At 44.3% G+C, this 26522-nt stretch overlaps 1 protein-coding gene across 1 annotated transcript in view; it reads right to left on the minus strand.

The window, feature by feature from the left end:
• The window catches only part of TFCP2L1 (transcription factor CP2 like 1), a gene marked incomplete at both ends in the record, with an annotated part of 31951 nt that extends 7165 nt beyond the window's left edge, over positions 1–24786 (minus strand). The window contains 8 exons of the mRNA XM_082312570.1: positions 16–107; positions 1837–1947; positions 3108–3260; positions 3877–3983; positions 4254–4359; positions 5982–6058; positions 20225–20376; positions 24725–24786. Coding sequence (XP_082168696.1) covers positions 16–107; positions 1837–1947; positions 3108–3260; positions 3877–3983; positions 4254–4359; positions 5982–6058; positions 20225–20376; positions 24725–24786 — 860 coding nt within the window. The remainder of the gene's footprint in view (positions 1–15; positions 108–1836; positions 1948–3107; positions 3261–3876; positions 3984–4253; positions 4360–5981; positions 6059–20224; positions 20377–24724) is intronic.
• Positions 24787–26522: the final 1736 nt, after the last annotated feature.

A 26522-nucleotide genomic window follows, 5' to 3' on the forward strand; every position in this document is an offset into this window, starting at 1 on the left:
TTATTTGTTACATACCCATCTCCAAGGTTGAAGCTGTTGGGAGAACTGTTGTAGCTTGGAGATGGAGCATTGTTCATTTGATAAGGCACATCTGGCCAGGGAGAGCACTGTTGGAAGAAAGGCAGCAGGGATACTTTCATAAGGATGGAAATAAAGGATTCAGTTCTCCTCTCATACCACATTCATGCTGTTGCCACGCCACTAACTTCAGCTCATCACTCCTGCTGGGAGGAGGAGACGGGCCATGGATTTTCTACGCCGCTCTCCAAGCGGGCTGTCAGGGGGCCAGATTGATTCCAGTTGTGCATTCCACATTTCTCCCATTTCACAAAGCCTGTCCCCAAATAACACTGGGCCAAAGTGTGCACAGCTGTAAGTCAGAGCAACGCCAGTGTCAACTCAGACTGAAGGCAGCAATGATACAGAAATACCCCTGGTCTCAATTATAAATCCCTAATTAAATCCAGGCAAGAGTGACAAATACGCTCCAGTGGCATTGCTTCAGGTTTATACCAGTGAAAGAGCAGAATTTGAACCAGCCTCTTAAAACCTCTGGCTATTAGTCAAAGAGCTCGAGTTATAAATGTGTATTACAGGGAGAAAATTTAAGATAGACAGACAGACATGAAGTCTTCACAAATATAGGTCAAACTCCATATTCTGTTACACTAGTGTAAAACCAGAGTAACCCAGCTAGAATTGGTGACTCTGTTCTGAATTTAAGCCACTGTAATCAGCAGGAGAAATCTAGCCCTGTGGAACCCCCCACCATCAAGAGCTCAAGAAAATGCTCTGTAGTATCTTTGTTTGCAATGATAAAAAGACGACAAGCATAGCTTTGGAGTTTTATCATCTCCACAAATACTAGCAAATATTTTATCATCTCCACAAGCACTAGCAAATATTTAACTCTTTGGCAACCCACATTTCCCCATGCAATATGTCAAAGTGCATCAGAGCTCATCGGAAGAGTTTGGGATCTGCCAACTCAGTAGAATTAAGTCTGTGTACACAAGAGCCTTGTTAACAACCACCACGTTGAATTAGAAAACATGCCGGTCACTCCTGGCAACTTGAGGAAAATTGAGTGGGAGGGAGTGGATCTCACAAACAGGAAGTTTATTTAAATTAAGAAAAGCCCCTCATTTTTTAGAAGTCCAGCAAGCCACTTCAAAAAAACAAGAACTAAATCAAGCAACGAAATATTCCCATAGGGAGACGGAACAACACTTTTAAACCACTGTCTTGAGTCCTGTTGCTTAGTAATTCTGCAGCCTGAGGTAAGCTTATATATAAATCTTAGTAATAGCATGGAGGGCTAGAAACACATACATCTCAACACCAGATGCATCAGAATATAAGACATTCAAGATATTCCTAGAGTGCAAGCCAGAGATCTAGTATGTAATAGTAGCCTCATAGGCACATTCATAGAAAAACAGATTAATAATTCAGACAGCCTATTCATCTGTTCAAGTGCCCCATCTCTAACATGAGCTTTTGCCAGACAGTTCTGAAGAAAATACCTCATACAAGCAGCATCTAAGTGCCATGACAAGTGCCCAGGAGCACAGCAGAAGATAGAGAAAATGCTTCTTTTAAAGCTAGGCTGTTAAGGATTGATTTATACCCTGAAACATAAGGAACTCTGGCATCTTTTATAAACTTCAACAGTGAGAGACATTTTATTAATTTCACTCAGGTCTCAATTTCAGTCAGATCTGGGCATATGTGTCTCCAACAAGACAATCTCCAAGGCTCAGTTAGACTGCATTTTCTCTCAAATCTATCTCCCAACATGCTGAAGCAGTACCACACGTGTCTAAAACGCTTTACCTCTGTGAGAATAGTTGTCTCATAGGAAGGCTGATACTTCTCCTTCTCTTGGGTGGTCTTCTTCTCCATTTTTTCCCTGTCAGTCTTCTGTTTTCTGTCTGCTCCTTTAGGCTATAAGCACAAGCACAAGCTTTCCCTTATGCCAAGTATTACAAGTCTGGAGACAGAGGCCAACAGATTTTTTTTCTAATCTGTTCACAAAAGTCTCCTTAAGATTTATGGGGACTCTACATATGGAACAAGATCAGATCTGAATTTTCTAGGCAAAAAAATTAGTCAAGCTCTCTACTGGTTCTATAACATCCCCCATTAATGCATATTGCAATTCCAAAATAGGCTGACCACAGTTCTGAGATTTGATACCAACTATTTCAGACCATGAGCCCCATGAGTTATGCACTTTGACTGGTATTTGTACCATCTCTCCAGGAACAGGAAAGACACTGCTCATGGGAGCAAGACTGGAGCAGCAGATCCTTTGAGAAAACAGGCCTATGAAAAGCTTGTTATTAAGTGACTACAGGTCTGCCATGCCCCAATTAGGAGCTTCAGAGATGAACAGAATCATCTTTCTCTCCTCCAGATAGCATGGAGAACTCTGCTGCAACCAGCAAAAAGTATTTAAGATCTCCAACGTATACTCTCAGTGTTCATGGAGGATTGAATCAAAGAAACTGGAGATGCCCATACTGTCTTGATTGCCTAGGAGCACCAAAATACAGTGAACATCAATCAGTGTAATATGTTGACTCAAAATCACTTAAACCAGTAGCCTCAATATTCCTGAGAAACTGGACCATATTTTGTATAGTTTGCAATATATATCATCTTCAGGACATAAATTAATGAGGGTCAATGCCTTCTAGAGACTACTTGTCTATATTACACAGAAATTTATTTTATGCACTGATGCCTCTCCAATGGGTTTCTATTCCAACCAGTCCAGGTTTGGGTTGTTAGGGGGCTTATTATTATTATTACATCCACACAGCACAGATCTCAGTATTTATACAGTGTTCAAGGCACAATGGACTGGTGTACGTCTTGATGCAGCACTTGGGTCATTTGAATTTAACTAGCATTGCTGTGTAGCAGCTCAGGGCTTGTGTCACTTTGTGTGCAAGAGTCCTGCTTAAGATATTAAGCATACCCAGTTAAAAGTCTGTTCTTTTACCCCACTGTTTGCATCACTCCTACACAATTTAAAAACTGTGCATGTTCCTGTGTCTTTGCCTAATTCAGTGGATGACAAAGCTAAAACTATCTCATACCTTGAACACTTTGATCTGGCAGCTTGCAGAATGCAAGTGTTCTGTGTATTCACCATTTTCATTCTGCTTAAAGGTGTCGATTTGCACCCGGAAGGGCACCCCTTTCTCTCCTCCATGCTTCCGTGGAGTAAATTCTGTGCTGATGCAGTGTACCTGGCAAAACAAAAGCTGTGCTCATCTCTGGAGACAGTTGGAAGCTGTGCAAATCTGAATTTCAGACTCCCTGAACTTGCAGGGTGCCTGAACATGAGGTTTTGGCTCTTCCTGAGAAGCTAAGAGAAACAGAAGAGTTCAAAATGTTTTCATTTCTGTTCCTCAGGACAAAACAATTAGAAGAACAAGGAGCCTGGAGAGAAATGGGGCATCAGGAAAAGCATCCTTTGATTTAAGTAAATCCCACATACAGATTAAAAACAGATAGTTGGCCTTTGGGATGAGAAACACTTGTGAAAGGGGAAAGCAAGCAAAACTAACAGGTTGTGAACAGTTTGCTCCAGACAAAACCCATGCTTAGAAAGCAACATCCTTTTTTTTTTTTTAAAAAAAAGAAAATCCTAGCTGTAGCGGATAGTACTCCAAAGCTAGCAAGTAGCTACCAAGTTGGTTTAGCAAGTATCCTGCAAATTAATTATACATGATTGTCGCTTGAGTTTGTATATTATCATCAGCATCTTTCTCTCTTCTTCATTTTCTGGCTACCTTAACTCTCCAGGTCTTCATAAAATATCTCACCATTGTATTTACCACAGGACTATCACTTTTCTCTTACCTGAATGAATGCTGAGGCTCTCTTTGACGGATCCCACAGAAATTCAACAGTGTTCAACTGTGTGGGGCTGGCCCTGGGATCCAAGATACCAACTGACAGCGGAATATCTGTAGAAGAAAACCCCTAAAATTTTAAAAATATTAAATTGAAGAAGAGAAAGCATTTCCATACAATTACAAGATGCATGTGAAAAGCCAAGCCACTAATGATATAACTATTTGGGACCTATAGTGCTAGATCTTGTTCCCACCCAAAGACATACAGGATTCCTAAGACAGTAGGATATAAAAAACCTAAACACACACACAAACACACCATACATCATTCAGCACCTTGCTTCCAAACACTGGACAGGAACCATAATGAAATAGTCTCACCTATATCAAGGATGCGGTCCCCTGGTCGACTCCACCTCCAGCCCTCAAGCTGTTGATGCTCTGTGTACTGCAGGCGTCGATCATGGAAAACTACACGAATTATGCTCTGTTAAGAAAAGATGGCAAGATTAACAACGTGATCCAAAGGCCTTTTTCTTGAGATGACTTTGGTTTTCCAGCGTAGATGCAAAAGCTGTTCTGTTATGTTTCTCACCCCCATTTATGAGGGGAGCAGAGGGTCCACCTAAGAGACCCATTACCATTTTTATCAAATTCCTAAGGGACCCCTGAGTGAGAGAGCAACACACTTTCCCCTTCACAGTGCATGTCTACACTGCGTAATGCAGCTCTGTACAGCTTTCCAGGATTCGGTCTGGAAGCACTATAGCAATGTCCACCTAATCTCAGGTGTCATGCCATGTAAACATCACTATACTGCCTCCACACCCAAAATGGCTCACACGGGGGTAATATTTAATGTGTCTATACCATGCCCCAACCCCAGTATACCCCACTCTGACTAGCAAATGTGAAAGCCACCTGTCCCTGCACCAGTGGAGCTGACATGCCCAGACACCTTGTCAGTGGGAATTAAACTTGATTCCAGCCATTAACAGCCAGTCATTGGCACTGGATTACCAGTACACTGGTAAACTGCCCCACTACACAGTTAAACAAGTGTAGAATAGGAAAGCTTCTGTAACAAGAGCATTTTCATCTCTAGCCTGCAATGGTTTGGCCATGTCAATAACTGGAGAAAAAAGGCTGGAACAAGAGCAATCCCCAGAGCAGACAAGTCCAAAGTACCCCTAACTAATATATCCTTTTGTATATTTAGAGTGCTACGCTAGCATGAGTCAATGACTCCTTACTTCCCAGTTTCTCAAGTCCATGCTCCTGCTGGGGACTTCTGTATCAAATGGGAGTGAGCAGTTTTTGCTAATGAACATGAGAAATGCCCAAATCAAACCCTAGCTCTAAGAAGCAAGCAAGCCACAGTGGGAACACCTGCAAAATTGTTATCCCAATCCACACGCTTCCTGAAATGGACCAAAAGACAATCAGGGAACTGCCTAAACTTGGACAACATTTGAAATCCAGATTGGAATCCAAATTTTGCAACTAGTCCCCACTTCTCAAAAGAAATCCTGAGGCAGAACAGCCAAGAATTTGGGAGAGGAAGGCTTGAAGGTTGGATCCAGAACCAACATCCGGACCCAAGTTCTTGAATTTGAACTATTTTGGGAGGCGGTAAACAACAAAAAAATCCCCAGAACTAAACAACCAAGTTCTGTATGTTCATAATTATGCCCATTACCAAAGTAAACTGGAGCTATGCAGAATCTGCATGGCAGAACAATGTAAACACCGGGGTCCTCCATTTGACATGTAACAACCCAGGCCTTTTGCTGGGGTTAAGAAGGAAGACAAGTCTGCCTCTCAGTGGTTTTGACCATGTTCACCTCTGAACTTTGGGATTCCCCTGAACCCAATATTCACAGAGAAACTCTGGGGTCATGATCAAAAAGAGAATAAAGGTTCCCCTGAAGCCCTGTAAAGCCAAGCTGCACAGTCCCGTGAAACTAGCACTCAACAATTCCATCAGCCCTGCTCCCATTAAAAACAATGGCAAAGGATTTTCCATTGTCTCAGTGTGAGCAAGGTCAGGCCCTTCATTAGAGGCTGTATGTAGTAGCAGGAAGAAAAGAAATCTATATTTCTCCTTACCTTTACATATTTTGTGTTTAAATCTTGAAACTCTCCCAATTTCCTATTCTCAAGTAGACGGATTTCATAAGACTGACCTAGAGTTTAAGGAAACATTTCCAAGGTGTTTAATATGTTGTAGCAATGAGAGAGTCATGCTGGCATTTACGTGGCTAATAAAGCATACGTTTGATCAGGGAAAGCTCATTTTTGGTAACATAATGCATTTGCCCCCAGTAATCGAGTAGGCACTAAAGCACAGCAGAAATCTAAGGGGAAGCTTTGTCTTTTGGCAGCTAAAAGCTCTCAGTTAGGGCATCAATCATAGCCTGTCTCCCAGGGCTGCTACAGTTTTCTGGTCACCCTCCAGAAAGTCACCAAAGTGTTTGAGGCAGTTGTCCCCCAGTGTCATGTGGCTGCAACAGCACTGCCTTCATCTGTCCCTTCTGCTGAAGCAACGGTTGTGTGAAGAGCTGCTGGCACAACAAGTCTAGGCACTATTCTGCAGAGGATGGCAACCTGGGCGAAATCTCGCCTTCTTCAGAGAGCAGTCAGGTCTGTAAGGTGTTTCGGTGAACCAGAAATACAAGATTTGTTCCATAAGACCTTGACCATGGCTGCCCAGGGCATAAACACTCCTTCAGACACGCACGTGGAAGCAGCAATGGATATTACAGGATGTGCAAGGACCAGTTCCGCGAAGGGAATTCATACTCCAGCACCCCACTGCCACTACCACCCTCAGCATTAGGAATTTAGCCAGTTCAGTAGAATTTGGCTAACCGGTTTATGAAATAATATCTCCCTCCAAGGCTGCCAGTAGACAAAGGAGACTGATGTCCCAATACCTTGAGCAGAAACGGCTAAGACAGCATAAAACCTCATTGTATAGGACCAACTCTGTACAATAAACCTACAGCCAGTACAGAGGCAGGACAGGATCATTAGGATTAATGGAGCATATGTATACCTTATAGCTAGTTTTTCTTGTTCATCTTGCTATCCTCCCTTTTACTGAAAAATGCACAAGTACGACAAGGCAGGTACCAAGAAGATCAGTTGGGTTTTCTGGCTCAACCAGTATCTCCTCAGAACTGGCCCTGCAGAAAACTGCAAAGCAGATATATCTCCCTCTAAGCAGTTGCTACCAGCAGAGACAAAAAAATGCTACATTTCTGGACCTGGATCTAGAAATAGAAGATTTATGACAGGAGAGCACCACATTTCAGGCAGATTCCCTTTTGGAAATCCCAGCTCTTCCGGTTGCCCGCGTGAATACAAACCGTATCACTAGAGCACAGGGATAATTGTGCTTATTCAGCTGGCTGGCAGGAAAAAAAATAAAGGACAAGAGAGGCCATATTGAAGCCCCAAATGTTTGCACAACACTCCTACTGATGTCAATAGGAGTTCTGAAAACAGGAAATGACCCTTGAATCCAGCAAGTGGCTTAGGGCATGGGGAAAGGGGAGAATACACCATATGAAGTACCAAATTAAGCACTGGAAACATGCATAGATCTTAACCCAATTCTTTGAGCATACATAAACAAAAATAGCAATAGTGACCTTCCTTTGAAGATTGCTGGACAACAAAAGTGGATTTTGTAAACCACAGTCCTGAAATTGAGGTCTTCCACACTTCAACTCAAGAGACTTTCTAACGTTCCCACTGATACATGTTAATATTGTCTACTTGGCAATTTTTAGAGGGATTACATATCTCCCCACATAATCTATACTGCTGCATTAGCATAAAAAAGATCAGGCTTAGGTTCACAAAATTGGTTTTCTATGTTGTATTATGTATCTGTGTATATGTTGTACATGTGTTGTATGAGGTACTTGGCTGCTTGATGGCTCAGTTTGGGGATAGATTTCACCAGCTACAGAGTGATACAGTTCATTGCCTCAAACAAATTTACACAGCCAAGCATCTCTTGCACTTACAGTTCATCCCCATGCAAATATGAGGCTAATTAATCATTAAAGAAAATTAATTTAGTATTTCAGACCATGAGCATCCAAGAGACAGTAAAATACATATATGACCGTACTCAGATGGGGTAACAGGGACAGAGAAATTAAGTGGCATGAGCTGTGCTGTAGAGGAAGGCAATGGTAGAACCAGAAGCACTGCCAGCCACTCAGTGAGTCTCTCAGCAATGAGCAGCTGTTTGGGACACCTTTGTGCACTGATACACTCCTACTCTTTGGTCAGCCTGATCTGCTTATTTGTAGTTCAAATGAGACAAAAGAAAATAATGGGCATAAAAACATCGGCCATGTTCCCTTCAAACTAGCATTGAGCACTCAAAAACTCCGCAGCGTGCATCTTCCAACCACTTGCATGGAATAGGAACAATGCTGCAACCTGGCAGACAGCAGGCACCACACATCTCCTGATGGGAGTGATTCAGATTGGATGGAGTTAGAAACAGTTTGTGCCTGCTGGTAAAAAAGAAACTGTAGTGGAGACAGAGTTAACATTAAATGGAAAGCCAAAGAGGAAATAAAATGCTTTGATGAAAGATATATGGGTCATCTGATGTAAGCCCTGGAACTCAATTTACGCCATGAAAAACCTCAATCAAAATGGTATTTTATGCTAACTGCTTTGCCCTCGACCTCTGAATGTTTAACTCCAGTTACTACACAGAACTGCTATCAAAACAAGACTGCTCCCAGCCAAGATCCATAAACATGCAGTTCATCTCTGTGGAACTCTGTCAGTGAGAATTTGGTCCTAATTCCTCGCAATTTCTTTATATATAAATGTTTTGGTATTAATTTTGAAAAATTCATTCTCCCTACAACTTATTCCAGCAAATACATTGATTCGTGGCTAATGGTACCCAGAATTCATTGGTATAGCATGGACAGGGCTCAGATACTTGTGCTTTTATAGCACCAAACTGCTTGGATTATATTTTTTCCTTGAAAAATACCTTCCAAACCTTGTTTACCCTGTGTTTTCCACCATCGCTACCAGCAAAACTCCTGAAATGGTGAATTACAATCTCAGCCCTGCAATTATAGCAATTGCAAGGAAAAAAACAAAACTAAAGAATCAGTACTTGGATGCTGGAAAACAGGATCCCTTTGTAAAATAAAGCAAATAATAGCTACCTAACCTGAAGAAAGCTGAACTCCCCCTGGCGTCAAAGAGGGCAAAGAAGTCGCTCAAGGCTCTGGTACAGAGATCATCTATGAATCCTGCATCACTGACTCATCAGCACTAGCAGGCATGGACTGCAATTTTCTGCTAAAACTAAATCAGTAACAGATCATTCTTACTCAGGTATCTAAATCTGTAAAGAAATGCGGCTGCAAGTGTGACTAAAATAAACTGTAGTCCCAGTTCCCAAGGCAGACTGCAACTAGCAAAGCCAAAAACATACAGCTGAAATAGAGTGAGTTCCCCTAGACTGAGTTTTTCCATCTCTCTCAGATGGAAATACAGATTAATACAGGTTAGACTACATCTTTCCAAGCCAACGCTTGGTGGCAAAGCTAGAGACAGGGGCAGAGAGTACTGATGCTGAGACTCTGCAATGATTTGATTGAATGGTCTGACCTTGACCAGGGCAGTATCTGATCCTCAGCTGACAAGGGTTTAACATCCACAGGGCTCAGATGGAAGAAAGAGCCTGAAGAAAACATCTGTGGCAATGGAGAGAAGCGGTGGCAGTTTCACAGCAGTCTCCCTTTACCAGGATGATATTCAACATTGCTGAACGTTAGTCTTAAACCCAGTGCTAAAGGTCAGCAATTTGTTGAACCCCTTTTCCTTCCATGCTCTCAACATTGGCCATAGCTGCACCACCACAGGCAACACAGGTTCAAGATAGCTTCAGAGTTGGTGACCAGCCTGGTCTCTGGTCATGTTGTAATATTGGACACATACATACAAGGGCCCCTAAAGCATCTCTATCACTACTTGAAATGAAGAATACATTTTGCAAGCAAATCCCCAGCGTAGCTGAGGCCACAGCAGCCTCCTGCCTGCCTGCTTGCCCTGGTGCTCCCCTCGCACAGAGCTTGCCACAACCCTTCTTCCCTACCTCAGGCAGGGAACAGAACGGTAATAAATATTTGGAAAACCACATTAAATTCCTGAGATGCAATTTGTCTCCCAGCTTCACTGGAAGCTTCAGGGGCACCAATAAAAACCTGGGCGGGTGATGATACACTGTAATTTGTATTTTGAACAGACATTCCCTGAGCAACAGCAAATTTATGCAATCTCCTCCTAGGCTAGAGTTTGAGCAACTCTATTTTACAAACAAGAGTAGTATCCAGCAAAGTAGTAACCACCCAGGTCCAGAGAGTTCCTGCTTGGTGATTCATAAAGCAATTGCATCTATTTTAAAGAGGATTTATAGACTGTTTACTTTTTAAACTTTTATTGTCTTTAGTAATTAACGCACATTAAATGCAGGCATGACCACTTAGTTTGGGGACAAAAGAACTGAAAGTCAACAAGTTGCTACGGATGAAAAATAATTTAGTTCAACATGGGAATGCTTTCACACGCTCAAAAGGTACAAGCTATAACAGTTTAACTGATTTCAATTGCTTGAATTTAGTCAGCCATCAGGAATTCTAGGCAACTTCTGATTATAGAAGATTATCATTATTTCAAGCTCAAAGTTACATTTTGTTCAAAGATTATTTGCTACACAACTACAATATCCTGCTTGCTTTTTTTTGATGTGGTGTTACGTTTCAAGGGCCACTTGCATGATGCATTTTGTGGTTTTCTGCACAAAACACTGATACGATACACTAATTTCCAATTAGGACACTGATGTTCCAGACCAATATGACTCAGGCCTTACTTAATCTAGCCAAGCAGTCTGCTTGCCTTTCCAGCAATTAATTAAACCCTAACCTTATACTAAGCAATATCCTCAACAAAAGTCAGTGGAAAGAAAAAAAAACCAACTGCAAGTCCTCTTTCTCAGAATGGATCCACACAACACTAGACAGAACCAGCCTGGAAACTGTTTGATTATTAAGCCAAGCTGGCCAATAAAAATTCCATTTAGCAACTTTATATGGACATCCTAAATAGTGCACAGATAAAGGCAAAGGAATGCTGACAATTGAATGCAGCACGCAGAAGGAGGGGGAGGAAAAAAAACCCATGCATTTCTCCTCCTAAACCAAAGCACATCCAGCAGGCAGGAGGATCACCTTTGAAACGGCCAAATGCAACTATTCAGGGCATCAGGCACACACGGAGATTTTTCTGACAAGAAAGATTAATGAAGCCACAGGGTAAACAGGCAAGGGTGACAGAGCTGGCATCTGAACTGGCATGCTTGATTGCCCACACCTTTTTAGCCAGACAAAAGCCAAAATAAAACTTAGCACAAGACGTGCTGAAGCATCCCTTGTGCGGACACTCTGCAGGAGAAGGAGCAACGGCAGAATCCTCCCTCCCCGGGCCACAAATGGCAGTGGATATTCTGCAGTTGCTTACTGCAGCCTCATTTGACAAGATGCTGTAGGAGATGTTTATCCAGTGGATATTATGAATTCACCAGCTACACAATAGGCCACCCTGAAAGCTCCCGCTATGCTAGGAACATGGAAATCCTGCAAAGGAGGACAAACTGTGGGCCAGAAAATGCAAAAGGAACACAAGAGTCATCCTGACACAGTAGCCCATCTTGCCCCACATCTCATCTTCAATACAGCACGCAGTTATAAGCACCCAGGAATGGAGCAGGGTGGATACAGCCCTCCCTTTCCTGTCCATAACTTCCCAGTTTCTCATATTCGGTGTCCAGATCATATCTATATCAAGCTGCCCAGTCACGAGCAATGCTGACAAACTCCTCTTTTGTACAATCTCCTTCTGAACTTGCTTATACTGTGGCCATAAGAACCACAATTTATACATGCCTTGCTTAGTATTCACAGTCTTGCCCTTCACTTGCCTCCTGACTGTTTCCCTTTGCAGCAAAGCTACCTTAGTTCCACTGTGTTTCGGTACCCATCTGAGTCCAATACTGAGGATACTTGCTCTACTTGCCACTACCACCAGGGTAGCAAGACTACAGGAACACAGCAGACCAATACAACTACTAATTCTACTACTACACCATAGAGCTGCACTGTCATCATGTCTCTTCCTATGTTTTTCCTCCTTTTACAATCTGTCCCCAATTCAAGGGGGTTTCTCTGGCCTTCTTTCTCTTTCCCTACCTCTTTCTTGTGGGAAAGCCAAATGCATGCCTCAGAGCGAAGTTTGCTGCAGGAAAATTTCAGTGCTCATTTACTATATGAACATGTGGCTGAGCCCTGCTCTTCCCAGACTTTTGAAGATGGTCTATTTTACAGTGGTGACATTTCATAGCTAACAGGCACTAACAGAAACACTCATTTACAGTGGTTTCCACTCAAAAGAGAGGGATGTACATTGAATTCCTCCAAGACTGAAGTCTAACTTTGAATCAAGGACACAAAACCAGCCAGTACACACAGAAACAATCCCAGTTGCTAAGTTCACTGTGTGTACTTCGGCTTCTCTTGCATGGACCTCGTCCACTTTGTTGGACCCCACCTAATCTAAGCCATGGTATAAACTCTGATTTTTAATACAAATTAGTTAGTGAAGAAACTAGGGACTTCTGATGGAAAGCTGAAAAAACATCTGCCCTGTGAAAATCATTTCTTCCTGTATTTCCACTTCTCTAGCATGTACTTGAAACACCCAGGACTATCTTAGTCACATCTGTCCAGCTCAGAAAACGTCAGTCCCCTCTGTGTAAGTAAAAAATACAGGCTTTTTCTGGTTTCAACCTGTTCTAAGTCAATTTGGACAACAGGTTTTATAGCTCTGTAAGAGTAGTTTTGCGTGTAATATTTACTTGAGTTTCAGATAACTAAGAAGAATAGTCCTGGGTGAGGGTGCTGAAGAGGGATGCAGAAGAGCTGAGTACGACTCCTGATGCCAGCCAGCAGCTCCCTCAGATGCCCTCAGGTAAGTTGCTTCCTTCACCACGTTTCCACAGTAAGAAACTGGGAGAAAGCAAGTCCCACTCCCACACCTGGCTACTCAGTAAGTGCCTACCACAGAGCAGGGGAGATGATGTGATTGACAGCCATTCCATCAAAGCAGACTGCACCTTCGACACAGGTCACAAATGTGGCACCGAGCTAGGACAAGAGGAATCTCACTGCTCAAGTACTTGCTGTCTAGTTTCAGGTACACATAATAAATGCTTGGTAAGAAGCAAAGGGGAAAAAAAGGCATTTTTTTCCCAGCCTCTTTAGAAAGAAGGTATCATACATTACACCTATAAAAACAGCTAATCATGTCAAACCTACAGTGCTTCCCAAGCTTCTTATTGCTATCTAAAATGTGATCTTTTAGGACACTGCAAGTTAGGGGAATCTAATTGAAAAATCTCCACATCTTCTCAGATTGACAGGTACATTGATACAGACAGCAAATGCTGTAAAAACACAGGCAAAAATTTCACTATCATAATTACAAGAATCTCAAAGTAGATACGGATAATGCAGGAAAGTAAAAAGGTGACATGGAATATAGGGAAAAAATCTTACAGATCTTCTCTTACTTCTCACTACACTCAAAAAAACTTCTGTGCACTTCCTTCCTTCACACATACAGAAGATTTATGGAAGCAGGAGAACAAAATGCAGTCTAGGGGCTTCCAGTAGGAGTTGTGCACAGGCTACAATCCAGCAAGTTCACAATCCCATTTGAATTTCATCCAGATGCTAGCAACAGAAGAAAGGATTACAGAAAGAATAGAAAACAGCCTCTTGGTTAAAAGACAACTGAGATTCTAGCTTCCTAGGGACAACAGAAGTCAGATGCTCTACTTATGCAGAGGTGCCCTGTCATCTGAAGCAAGATTCATAGTGAGCTTAGGGATGGTGTGGTTTGGAGACAGGGTTGTTTATCCTGGGCTGCCAAGTGAAGACAGAGCTGCCAAACATATGGGGAAATTGCTGCTAGCACAATTAATGGCTTCAGCTGAGACACCAAAACCTACTCTGAGCTGTCTTCAAAGTCGAGCAGGAGACAAAATCCTTCTCCAAAGACGAAGAGGTGCACCACAAGAACCAAAAATACCAAGTAGCCAGTCTCAGAAACGGGAAAGACAAACCAGCTTTGTTAGCCATTTTTTAAGCCATCCAAACCCAGGAACAGAGTGGAAAGGGGTCAAGGAGCAGTACAGCACCCCACAATGATCAGGGATCAAGGATGCATAGGTGAGCAGCCACCAGGGAGCACCTGATATTCACAGTCTCGACAACACAAAGTCATTGCTGTGCTTGTGATCTCAGGCAAGGGTGGAGCGCATGTTCACACAGGAGAGGCCACCAGCAGCAGAGCTCCTTGAAATACCCAGGGCCTGGTCAGTAATGGCAGTGATTGTTAGGAAAAGAGGCGGTTCTTAGCATGGAACAAAGCAAAAATATCCCCACGAACAGAGCTATAATTAAACCAGAAGCACACCCAGGAAGAGCTGGTCACTCAGCCTTCTCTACACTTCATTTAGGCAAATAAAGAATTGTTCCAGGAAAACTACAAACATTCAGACAGTTGTGACCCCATAAAAACTCAATTACGTATGAGTTAACGTCAATACAAAACAGCTTTTTTCATTTACTGTAAATCTCAGTGCTTAAAACTGGGTTCTCTGGCTGTAGATTAGACAACTGAATTTTAACTTTAGGCTTTTTAAGAAAGGCAAAGGTTCTCATTTGCCTTCTGTTGCAAGCGATTTCATCTCCTACCCAAGCAATCAGTAATCAGCTTCAAGATGTCCTCTTCAGCTGCTCGTTGCCCAGTGCTTTCTGCACCTTTCTTTGGAGGAGAAACCAGGACATGTCTGCAGTGAGTTGAGGCAGGACAACACCCAGCAGGTTTTAAAGACAGCACAGTTTAAAGCGTACCAGTTTATGCACACATGTCTTGAACCTGGATACATGCTTTTGCACCTGAGGGCTAAAATTTGGAGCTTTCTTTAGGTGTGACCCAGACTCAAACCAAGTCCATTTTTAGCTCCATGAGGCATCTGTTGCTTATGCACCTCTACAGCAACACTCCAAATATCATCACAGGTCTCCTCAGATGTTAGTGGTTTTCTCTCATGGTTTGGGTTTTTGGCTTGTTTGTTTTCTGAACTGTCTAGGACTGGCAATAAAGATGACTCCTGGAAGACACTGTAAAGCAGAGATGGCCAGCCTTCCTAACCCTAACCAGCTGTAGACTAAAATCTTCACATGGCCAAGAACCACAAGTCACATACCGCAGATCTGGAGAGCTGAACAGAGCCCAGGAAAACTTTACAGGCAGGTGATGGCCAGTTACTCTGAAGTACCACTGGGGGACAGGGCTGGATTCATCACACAGCCTGCTCTCAGTGACCCCCTACCATTAATCTTAACCACCCTCTATTTGGAGTAATTTAGATCTGAGGCTCTGAGCCAACCCAATGCTGGTCATGAAACAAAATCATGACTTGAATAGCTCACAGTCCACATGTGGTTCTGGCACTACAAGCTGATTCCCTTGGGCAATAACTTTCAGGTTTTTGTGTTTTTTGGCGTTTTGTTTTGTTTTTTAAAGGAATGATTTTATTTCCTCACATTTATTAGTATTCAGATCTACTGTACAGTGCTTGTTTCCTCCACATTCCTCCTGGTGCAATTTCTGGAACCACCTTCATTGCTCTCATTTTTGTCCGTGTTTAAAACTAGTTTCAACCAGCCATGGTCAAACCACACCCCATATGACTGCAGACCATGGAATATGCAACTGCATCAAGCCCTCTTGCTAAAGCAGCGGTTTGTAATATGGTTGCTGGTTGATTGTTTGTCTGAAAATCCCTATCCACAAGAGACACTGAAATAGTGCTAAAAGGCGGGCTAGTTCCAAAAACGTTAGGCGATGTTTGTGCTGCAGACTTCTGGACAGTGTAGCTCTGTTGACAGATGTGAACCCCAACCAAAGGAGCGATGCCAGCAGCAGCTCCTAATGTGAGGACACAGCACCTTTACCAGTTTTGTGGACTGAAGGTGGAGTGGTGTTAAGAAACTATACTAATAAGTCTATACTTTGTCCCATCGGATGAGTAATCCTCCTGAGGTCCAGTAAAGATCTCTTAATGTAGGAACTGTCCTAAGGATTAGCAAACTAAGATCATATTCAATTTGGGCTAACAGGGCGCTGGCTCTGGTTTCCCAAAGAATGTGGGAAGGCAGGGGGGGAAGAGATCAGGAAGGACAAGTGTAATGAGTCAGTCTTTGGAAACCAAGCTAAGGATTTGACTCTAGTTAACTTCATTTACAGGCTGGTTCTAGAGCTGCAGCCAGGGAGCAGTCATGGTTTCAAACTGGAGCAGACAAGCTTGGGAGCCTGCCACTGCTGAATGTCCCCAAGTCAACTTAAGACAACAGCGAAGCTCACGCCCTTATGCTCCCTCTCAAATGCTTCCCCTGCCCTTGCTGAAAACACTGGTCTCTGGCTCAGGAGTCCTCTCAGCTTCCTTCTTCATCCTCGTGGAGAACCCAGGCCAAAGACCTCTTCCTCCTCAATGCCACTGACCACCTCTGTGGGTCTATCCAGCAAGAAGCAAGGCTCATGAGAAGTCATTATGCTCCACAAGCCTGGAGCCCTCTCCCATTTGTACACAAACGCAGCCACTGGACAGCCCTTCTTCCTAGCCCATATGGAACCCTTTCAGATCTCACCTGAATCACTCCACCAGTTCCTCTTTTTCTCTCTGCTATGCAACTTGGCCTTCAATTTGCTGCCCAGTTCTTCTAGCTTTCCCCATTCCATAGCTCTGTCAGACCTGACTTTTCTCCCATCCGGTTCTGTGCGTGGACTATCTCCTGAGCTGGTCCACTCACTAACCGCCCTTGAGTGAGTCACATGTGGAGTAAGTGCACATCACTTTGGCAGGGAGCAGAGCTGCTTCATGGTGACAAAAGGTCAGTTACTGAGAGGCAAAGAGCTCAAGCCAGGAAAGAACATTTGGACAGCAAGTGGCAAAAGTCACCCAGCAAGCAGAAAACTCCAAACCCAGTCCTCACGATTTAGGTAGGTAACCACACTGGATATGAATTGCTTTGTTGGAGCTGGGACAGCCACTGTGTATCTGCCTTACTAGGAGCCAGCTATGACTGAAGCTCTCACCAGCACAGACAGGGTGGAGGGACATCCATTAATGAAGTTACCCATTTGCTAAAGTAATCCATCCCAAAACTCAAGCATACAAGGAAGAAGGGAAGTTTTATGTAACAGTGTTTGGCCAGACCATGATAAGCACAGAAAGAGGGTAAGGTGCAAAAGGTTCCCTTTGCTTACAGTCCGCATAAGGCGATAAGGTGTAAGGAATGACCTAAATTGCTTCATGAGATGGCTATGGCATTGCAGCTGGGTCACAGTGCTCTAGAGTCAGTCACCTTTTCTGCCATGCCATGAGTATTGGCTCCAGAAACCTGGGCTGCCTCAAGGTCCCCTTCACATACCTCCTCAGGCTCATACAACATGATTCTATTAATGGGATTAATTTTCTGTCAGAGCCTTTAACTTGCATTTTGCTCGAGCTCAGGCAGGACAATTGAGGTCGGTGTGGGATTCCCTGACTTGTGTTGAGCAGATCAAAGTAAAGAGTTGCAGCACCCTCCTCTGGTTTTGGAGAAGGGGTGGGAAAATACCTACACAACAGGTACCTGCTGGGAAACTATATAGCTCAAGAATCAAAAGTGGTTCCCACAGAGAAGTATTGCTGAAAGAAGAAGAAAATTTGACTCAAGCACTTTAAAATTTGCTTTTAAACAGACACATCTTCTATTTTTTATTCCAGAAGGTCAACGCATGAGGAACATGCTTTTGACACAGATGTCATGAAAAAGACTGAATACCTTTTTATGTAGAAGTTCCTAAACAGAAACTTCTAGGTGAAATTGGAGATTACCTGCCAATTCAAAGGGATTCTTTGTCCTGGAATTGCAAGACAAATCCTTATCTCTTTTTAACCCCAGGCAATATCCTCACTGATATCCCACCAATAGAAATTAGACTCCCCAGCTCTGATCACAGCTGGTTGAAAGGTATGTCCAGCATCTTCTCCCCATACCTGTAGTTACCATCAATGAACACACAAGCTTCTCACAGCAGCTCATATCCACATGGGAGCAGACTCCAACCCCTTTTTCCTAACTACCACAAGCAAGGGATTTTGGTCTAATGGACTTAGTATCAAGGTAGACTACATCAGATGAATTTACAGTCAAGGCCTGCCCTTGCTACCAGGAACGGTCAATGCTGGGAGCAAGAGTGCAGGCAATGGCATGGACTCTGAAGCAACCTGCTGGAGTGGAGCAGAATGGCTTTGAAAGTAGGTATATTGCAAGATCTTAAAAAAAAAAAAATCCATCTACATACAGAAAGCCTTGAATTTCAAGAGGTTTTTCAAGAAACCCAGAGCATCTCAGTGTAAGAAGGAAGACGAATTGCTTGGGAGCTTAAACAAATGAGGTGAGGATGCTCCTGAGAAGGTGTCAGGCAGATGCAAATCTCCTGCCAAGAGGAACAGAAAGCAGTGAGCCATTCAACTGTCAGGAGATGCACCATCTTCTACCACTAATCAACCCAAAGACCCTCTAGGAAAAGATGCTGTTTCCATCCACTGTGGCCAGTCAACAGCTCTAAGGAGTGCCCACTTCTTCCCCCAGCCCCTTCCCAACTCTGCCCCACTGCACAGCTCCTGCCAGCCTCACCCCTGCTTTGTTCCTGCAGGCCTGTCCAGCCTCATGCTGTCCAGGGTGTATTCTGCAAGGACACATCCCACCTTTCCCCTTGAGGGATGAAAGACAGATGCAGAAAATAGAGAACTGCTGGTCTGCCAAGGAAACAGGTCAGTACTGTGTCAAGATGGAGCAGGAGACAACTCCTTGTGATACTAAGCAGGAGAAAGCCTAGCACAACATGGTCTATCTTTTACTCTGAAACAGGAAAGAATTTAGTGTTTCACAGGATGATTCATCTCCATCTCACCCTTGATATGCCCTGTACCACCTCCTGGGGTCTGCTGTATTTGGATGGATAAACTGGGAAGACAGTCACAAGTCTCAAGAATCTTTTGATCTGCAAGACAGCACAGTGCCAGCTCATGCGACAGGAAACATCCGGCTCCTCGGATAGAGCCTGCAGCACTTGGCTGATCTTCTTAGGTGGGCTCCATGGGTCTACCAGCTAGCAACACAGATCCAGCAGCCAGACACACCTGAGATCAGAGCCCAAAGGAGGTCAGAGCTCTGCTTTGTACAAACATGGAGAGAAACACAGCCAGAGCAGCACCTGAGTCAGCTTCATGCTCAGTGCACAAAGCTTGAAGAGCTGAGGGAGTGTCCTGAAGAAGGAGAGGATCTCGGTAACACAGGGCAGAAACCCTTCAGCTTGTTGCTAGGCTAATGCCCTTGTTTACAACCTGGCAGAAAATAAGCATAGTAAGTTTTACTTAGTAGTAAGCATGATCTGTGCCTGAAGAAGTCTGATCCCTCCAGGACCCACGCGCAGGAGGTGCTGCAAAGTGACAGCCAAACTCCAACTACAGATGTGTCTGCACAAATTCTGCCAAAGAGGAAAAAAAAGCCTAGAGAAGCACACAGTGCTTGTTTAGCCAGAAGTAAAAATTAGCCTATGAGGTCAGTTATAGAAGCCCTTGCTGCACTGAACCCCAGCAACTTGTCAAGTTAGGGACTGAGCACAGCCACATCACCCAGCCAGTGGGAGCAACGTCACCCTCTGCCCAGACCACCAAGGAGCCTTGGATACTTGCTAATGCATCCTCTGGCAATGCCCTCCAGCAGCGCTTGGAGGCTTGCGATGTTCAGGGCCCTCCCCAACCCAAAGTTTGCCAATCTACTTAATTAACCTGGCCTTTTAAGACAAAGGTAGGAAGCTGCAGTTTAAATTGTCTGAGAACAAGCCAGTACCTGGCCCCAGGGAACTGTGCATGCTATAATGCTGCTTTCAGTCAACCGTTAAATCAATGGTACTTCATTACTTTATATCAGTTGACAATCTGGTATATAAATGTGAAAAATTAAATATTTCTCCTTTCCTCCATCCCCCTCCCCATCTCTTTCCCTCTTTTTCCCATCCCACTGCCCTCCCAGTAAGGCACAAGTATGGGATTCAATCTCCCTCTCACGAATCATTCCCAGGAAATACGCCCTCCTTCAGTGTAGTACAAACCCTACCTTGGTTGAGGTAGGTCAGGGTTTCTTCGTGCAGTTTCACAGCAGGTGACGTGGCTGTGCAGAGGACGTACTGAAAGGGAGGCAGTTTGGCATCGTTCTCAGGAGACAGCTGCGGTTCTTCCTGCTTGAAGATTGGCAGTGCAAGGACATCTCTGCAACATACAATTCACGCACATTCAGTTACAAAGACTTCACAGAATATTCTCACCTCAATCTGCATTTGATTCTCATGCTCTGAGGTAATGGAGATGGTCTCTGGAGAAACACCGAGTTATAACATCTAAAAAAAGAAAGAATTTGGCCTGTACCACATTAGCAAGGCAACTTCTGCCTCTAGGATGTCAGCACTAGACACAAAAGAAGACAGTATTAGCAAAATTAATTCTCAGAAATATTCTATTTATGTTTTTAAAACATAAATCAGATTTGCTTTTTGGTTAAGCAATCTACCTGATAAGGAAAAACATTATCAAAAATAGATTCTTCATCCCTGTGGAAATGTATTTGTTTAAGAATTCTTGGGTTCTCAGACAAAAGCCTTTCAGAAAAAAAAAAAAAAGGCAAGAAAGGGCACTTTATTTTGACAGCTAAATGTCAGATTAGTAAAATGTCTTCAAGTAGTAGCCAAGGGTAAGGAGCAGACACAGCTCTGGTGTAAAAAGGAAACATTCAGGTAAACGATGGCATGAACTGCTGGATTGACTCATAACATCTCCTCACACTCTAATAAACCTGGTCCCAAGGAATCACATAGCTCTTGAGAGCATGGGGCTGCCTTAATAAATGCACACACAGGTGCTCAGGAGCAGCTTCACTAGGACTTGTGCACAGTCCCAGTCCTGGCTCCTTGACAAGATGTTCATGCTGACCTGCCTGCTGATTTACAGTCAAACTGATCCCAACCCACACTAATCCCCAAGAAGAATGGGTATTAACAAGGCTGAAAGCACAACAGAATGATTAGTACAAAATAAGATGTCAGGAATAAGCATTCTTATCTTAGCATGTTTGATCCTGAAGAACCACATTAGCCTTTCCCATGTCACTAACATTTCTGATCATTGTGCCCACCTACTTAAGACATTAATATCCTTCCAAATTAGGAGGATTATGTTGAACACAAAGACAGTTCAGAATAAGAAGTGACTATTTTTTCCTCCTCCATTTCCTTCAGATGTGTGAAGACTTGAGATTCCCATTACAGAGGCTGCAGTTCTGCTCCTTTCAGTAATCCCATACACAAAAAGCTTTAAGAAAAACTGCTCAGGAACATGCCAGCATGTACAGGCATGCTCCCTATGGAAAGAGCATTAAGAATTTTTTCCTTGCCTGTTCAGTTAATGATCCACCCTGCATTCATTCATAGCACCCACAACCTTGAAGGCTACCCAGGTCATGAGTAAAACAGTGCAGTTTATAGCAAACTGCTGAAGTACCTGGTTCAAACACAGGTACTCCTATTTATGGCAAAATAAAGCCAGAGAGCAAACCCTGCCATTTCAGATATAGATGGGAGAAAAGAAACACCCGTCTCTGTTTCCATCCTCTCTTCCAACTCCACCCCCTCCATATTATCACCAACTCAAAGGCATCCAGCCCCATTTGCTTACTGGCATTACTGACATAATCACAGCTCTTGCCTAACTGCAGCCATAGAGAGGATTTTTTTTTTCCCCTTAGTGATGATGATTTACTACAGTAATGAAGTGACAGAAATGCCTTCAGTAGATTTCTGAAATAGATAGCATTGCTCCACACACACACGTGCAGGATCTGATACTGCTCCAGAGAGTCATCTCACCCACCCCAGATGCCAACATTTGCTCTGTGAATGCGCTTGTCTGCACAATGCTATTGGAATGCGTGTTGCTTTACAGATGAGAACAGATCAAAAACTCTGACGCTTGAAAGCTTCTGCAGTTCTGCAAAAAACAGCACACAAAATCTGGCCCAGGCTTAACAGTTAAGGGTGATGAATTTGTACACCTATTCAGCTGAAACAGTTGAGAAATTTAGGAAAGGGGAAGTCAAAATTCAAATATCGTATTTCACATCAGGCTCTTAACACCTCTACACTTGCAGGAACAGCTGTCTGATCACCGAAGACTCTAAGCATGGAGGAATCCACAACTTGGTTTCTAGAAACCTTCACCATATTAAAGCACTGATGAAGCCACACAAGTTAATCACATTTTTATTCCTATAGCATTTGAACTAATGGCCAGTGGGACCCATGGCCTTGGATGAAGCCCTTCTAAAATATTTCACGTTATTAAAAGTGTTTGGAACTTAGAAGTTTGTGAACAACAGATCAAGGCTTAAAAGAATTTCTAAACTATGGGTATATAAGACATCACAATATTTATTCAACTCTCTTCACTCAGGAGTTGCAAATCAAGTTTTGGAAAAAGCAGGCTTTTACAACAGTTCCCATCCTTAAAAAAAAAAGTGGAAACCCTTAAAACTCTCCCAAGTTTCACCTTTATGCTAAAGCTTTACAGTTCTGGTCTTAACCAAGGGTTAGTCCACTTACCTGGGAAGGGAGAAAGCTACTTGAGACAGTTCAGCCATCTGGCAGAACAGAGAATGAAATACACACAGCGTTTCCATAAAAATGAATGAAGATTTACGAGGATTTTTCTGTAGCATTGTCTTGCTATAACTACAAATACCACTGAGGTACAGCAGAATTCACACAGATATCTCAGATGTGCACAAAGGCTGTGATCTCAGCAAAGTGTAATTGATACAAACTTTTCCTACAGCTACTTCAAGGATTGTACTATTTCAGCTTCCTCCACAAAGTCGCTACAAGTGGGTATGGAGAGCCTCCAGCAAGGCACAGCTCAGCAGAAGAATGCCCCTCTAGAAATGCATGTTTTGACACATTCCCACAGAGAGTCGATTGGCCAGAATTAGAAGTCCCTACAAAAAACAAGGCTTTTATTCAACTGACCTTCCCTGAAACACCTGAGGCCATTGCTGCCATAAAACTGGTTTTAGGGCTTTTAGTCCCAGATCAAAACCACCACGATCACAGTGGCAGATACTCACTAAAGCTGAAGTTTGTTCCTAAAACGCTGACAGGCTACCTTCATGCTAGCAGCCTTCCTGCCAGATCAGGTATCCTTTATCCCCCCAGCCAGCATTCAAGGCAGGAGAAATAATCTAATGTGTTTTCTGGCCAGTTCCAAGAAAATTGAGTTGTGGACTCGAGCCTGATCCAGACTTGATGATCTTGGAGCACTCTGGTGCTACAAATCCGGGGTATTAATGAAGCAACCTTAGCACTGTAAATGCTCTCTAACACAGAAACCGTACACACAAGTACCAATGCTGAGGCTCATCTGCTACTACCATCCTCCCTGTCCTCAACTACTCGCATCGCAAGCACAAGGCAAGAGAGAACAAGACTTCTGCCACATACATGGTGTTAAAATAGACTTACTGGGATAGAGAAAGGAGGTGAAGCACCTTGTATGAAGAAACATGGAAGCTGCCAGTAAGCAAGATTCTCATGGTATTGTATCATTTGATAATGGGAATTATTCAGTCAAAAAAAAAAAAAATCCTTTGCAAATACACCAGTAGGGAGCAGGTAGAGTTAAGATTGCATGCCTCCTTGGAAGGGAAGTATTTATCTGTGTTTGAAGTGCTTTGCCGGACAAACTCGATGTTCTCTCAACAGTGGTTATTTGGGGGTATATTTTGAAAGCAAGGCTCTTGAGCTACAGCTAGGTTCTCCGCTGCTGCAATTCAGCAAAATCACACTTCAGCGGAGCAGCAGCAATTGACACCAGCTGAGAGCACAGCTTTACATATTTAGGAAAAAAAAAATTCAGAAGCACCCAGCAGAAAGGAAACTCCCAAAGTTGTCTGCTTTGTTGTCTTGGAGAGAGGAAATACGGGTTTGTGCTACACGTTACAGACTATTGTTTAGCAGCCCTTTTGCTTAAATTAGGCACATTTAATTAAATGCGACTGTGTGGAGGCAGGAAAAAGCTGGTTTAGACAAGTTCAGAAAGTGAAATTCTGAGCTTTTTACCCGTCGTCCCAAAAAGAAGAGAAATAAATCCCATCCTGAGAAAACTGGATGCCCTCTTAGTTTGCCAACAGACGTTTTCCAGAGACTTCTGACAGCACTCCGCAGCTGTCCCACCTTCTCCCTTTGCACCGCATTACCTCAGCCCCTGAGAAGAGGGAAGCCAGCAAAAAGCCATAAAGCAAAATCGCAACTAGCTGTCTAACTAGGCTAGGAAAAGACAAAAGAAGAGCCCACACTTCTCAGAAAGTTATTTTCTGGGCACACCGGGCTCCCAGAGCGGCCCCGGAGCGACCGGGCGATGCCGCGGCTCTGCCGGGTACCACCGCCGGGTACCACCGCCGGGGCGGCTCCAGGGATGGAGGAGGACAAACCCCCGTACCGGACACCATGCCGGGGGCCGAGGGCGCCGGGCACCCCCGAGGATTTCAGGCTGCCCGGGGCGGGCGGGGACTCACCGCAGGTAGCTGCCGGTCGAGTGCTGGTTGTAGTGCTCCGGCTGCGTGTGCCAAAACAGCATCTTGGGGAGGGGGCCCGGCGCGGTCCCTGGGGCTGGGGGAGGCCGGGCGGCAGGAGGGGGCCAGCCGGGCTGCCCACCCCGAGGCGCGCCGGGCACGGCTGCGGCCAGCTGGAGCCGCGGCCCCGCCGGCTCCCGGTGCTTTTATGGCTCAGCCCCGGCGGCCGCGGGTTGGCCGGGCCGGGGAGCCGGAGCCGGTCGAGCCCTCCCCCGCCCCGCCCCGCCGCCACCCCCGGCCCCCCCGGGCACCCACGGGCCGGGGCAGCCCCGGGGCGGAGGGACGGGCCCCTCCGGGGGAAGGGCGGAGGCGGCCTGGCCCCGGGAGCGGCGTTTGGCGGGGCGGTGGCGAGCCCGGCCGCGGGCAGCCGGGGCGGCAGCGCGGCTTCAGCCGGGCCCGGGGGCAGGGGGGCACCCCCAGCTCCGGACCGGCTCTGCTGGCACTCGCCGTCTGCCCCCAAAGTGCCCATGTTTTTTAAAAGCAAGGCTCCTCACGTCGGGCGGCGGGGATGTCCTGGCAGCTCCGGCTGACAGCAGCGAGGCTGGGCGTGAAATCACGGCTCAGGTTCCTCTAAAGTCTCTGTTTTTTTTAAATTAAGGACAGCTGATTGTTTTAACTCTGTGCTGTCTGTCTGGTAGGCTGGCCTGTGCTTCGTGTTAATGCGAACTTTATGTCAGGGGGGGTATTTTCCAGGTGGGAGAGTCAAAGATAAAGTAATTTACTGGAGGACATTCAGGAACAAGAGGACAGTGTCCGGGTCTAACCTCACCCCTAACCCACTAGCCATATGACAGCATGTCCAAAACCCCTCTGTCACTCCTAACCCAACTCCCTACTCGGAAAGGGGAAATCTGTTTCTTTGCCATTTCAAATTGCAGATACTGATCCTCACCTTCAAGGCTATACATATCCATCATTTTCCTATCCTCCCGCTCCCTGTGCACCTTCCTGCCCTGCCAATCCTTCTCACGTCTGATAGTTTGGGGAGGGGAGCGAAATGGTGGAGGGGTTCCAGTTTGGTCCTATTGTCTATCCATCAGCAGAAATGGAAACAGACCCTTAATTACTCTGAGGCATTAAAAATCTTCCAATCGGTTTTGCAGAGAAGCTTTCCTACCTGCAAGCTTCCTGGTCAAATGTCAACTGAGAAAAAGGCACTGCTGTCAGGATACATTATTATGTACTGCCATATTTCACGGCCAAGATAGCAGCATTTCACTGTTTGATGAAATTTTTATTATCCTGCTATGATTATAGAATATCCATATTGTCATAGCACCTACAGAGCATCATTTGGTCAAGCCCTAGAGAGTCAGATGCAGTATAACTGTAGGCATTGCCGGTTCATAACCTGATGTGTCATGGGGTGAAGAACAAGGTAACCCGAAGGGTAACTAAGTAGCTTCACAGAGCTGGTATGAGTCTTAAAGTTTTTAAGATGCATTATTTATACCTGCCAGCCTCTGTCGGTTTCAGACTAAGAAATAGCACAGATAAATCTGCCTCTATGGTAAATTCTCTTTCCTCTGTTACTATGAAGCTAGACAAACACCTGGTTCTTTCAAAGCAAAATGGCTGGAGTTATCTTGTCACTTTTTTATACTCTTAAAAATATTTAGCTCTGCTCACACAACATCTGAGCACCAGCAGCAGCTGCTCAGACCTTGATTGAGCAAAGTCTATATATAGCTTTTGGGCAGAGAAACAAGACAAAGTTTGCTGAGGTGTCCAAGGACTTCTC

The sequence above is a fragment of the Platalea leucorodia genome, assembly GCF_965183815.1.
Source record: "Platalea leucorodia genome assembly, chromosome: 5".
Classification (NCBI taxonomy): Eukaryota; Metazoa; Chordata; class Aves; order Pelecaniformes; family Threskiornithidae; genus Platalea; species Platalea leucorodia.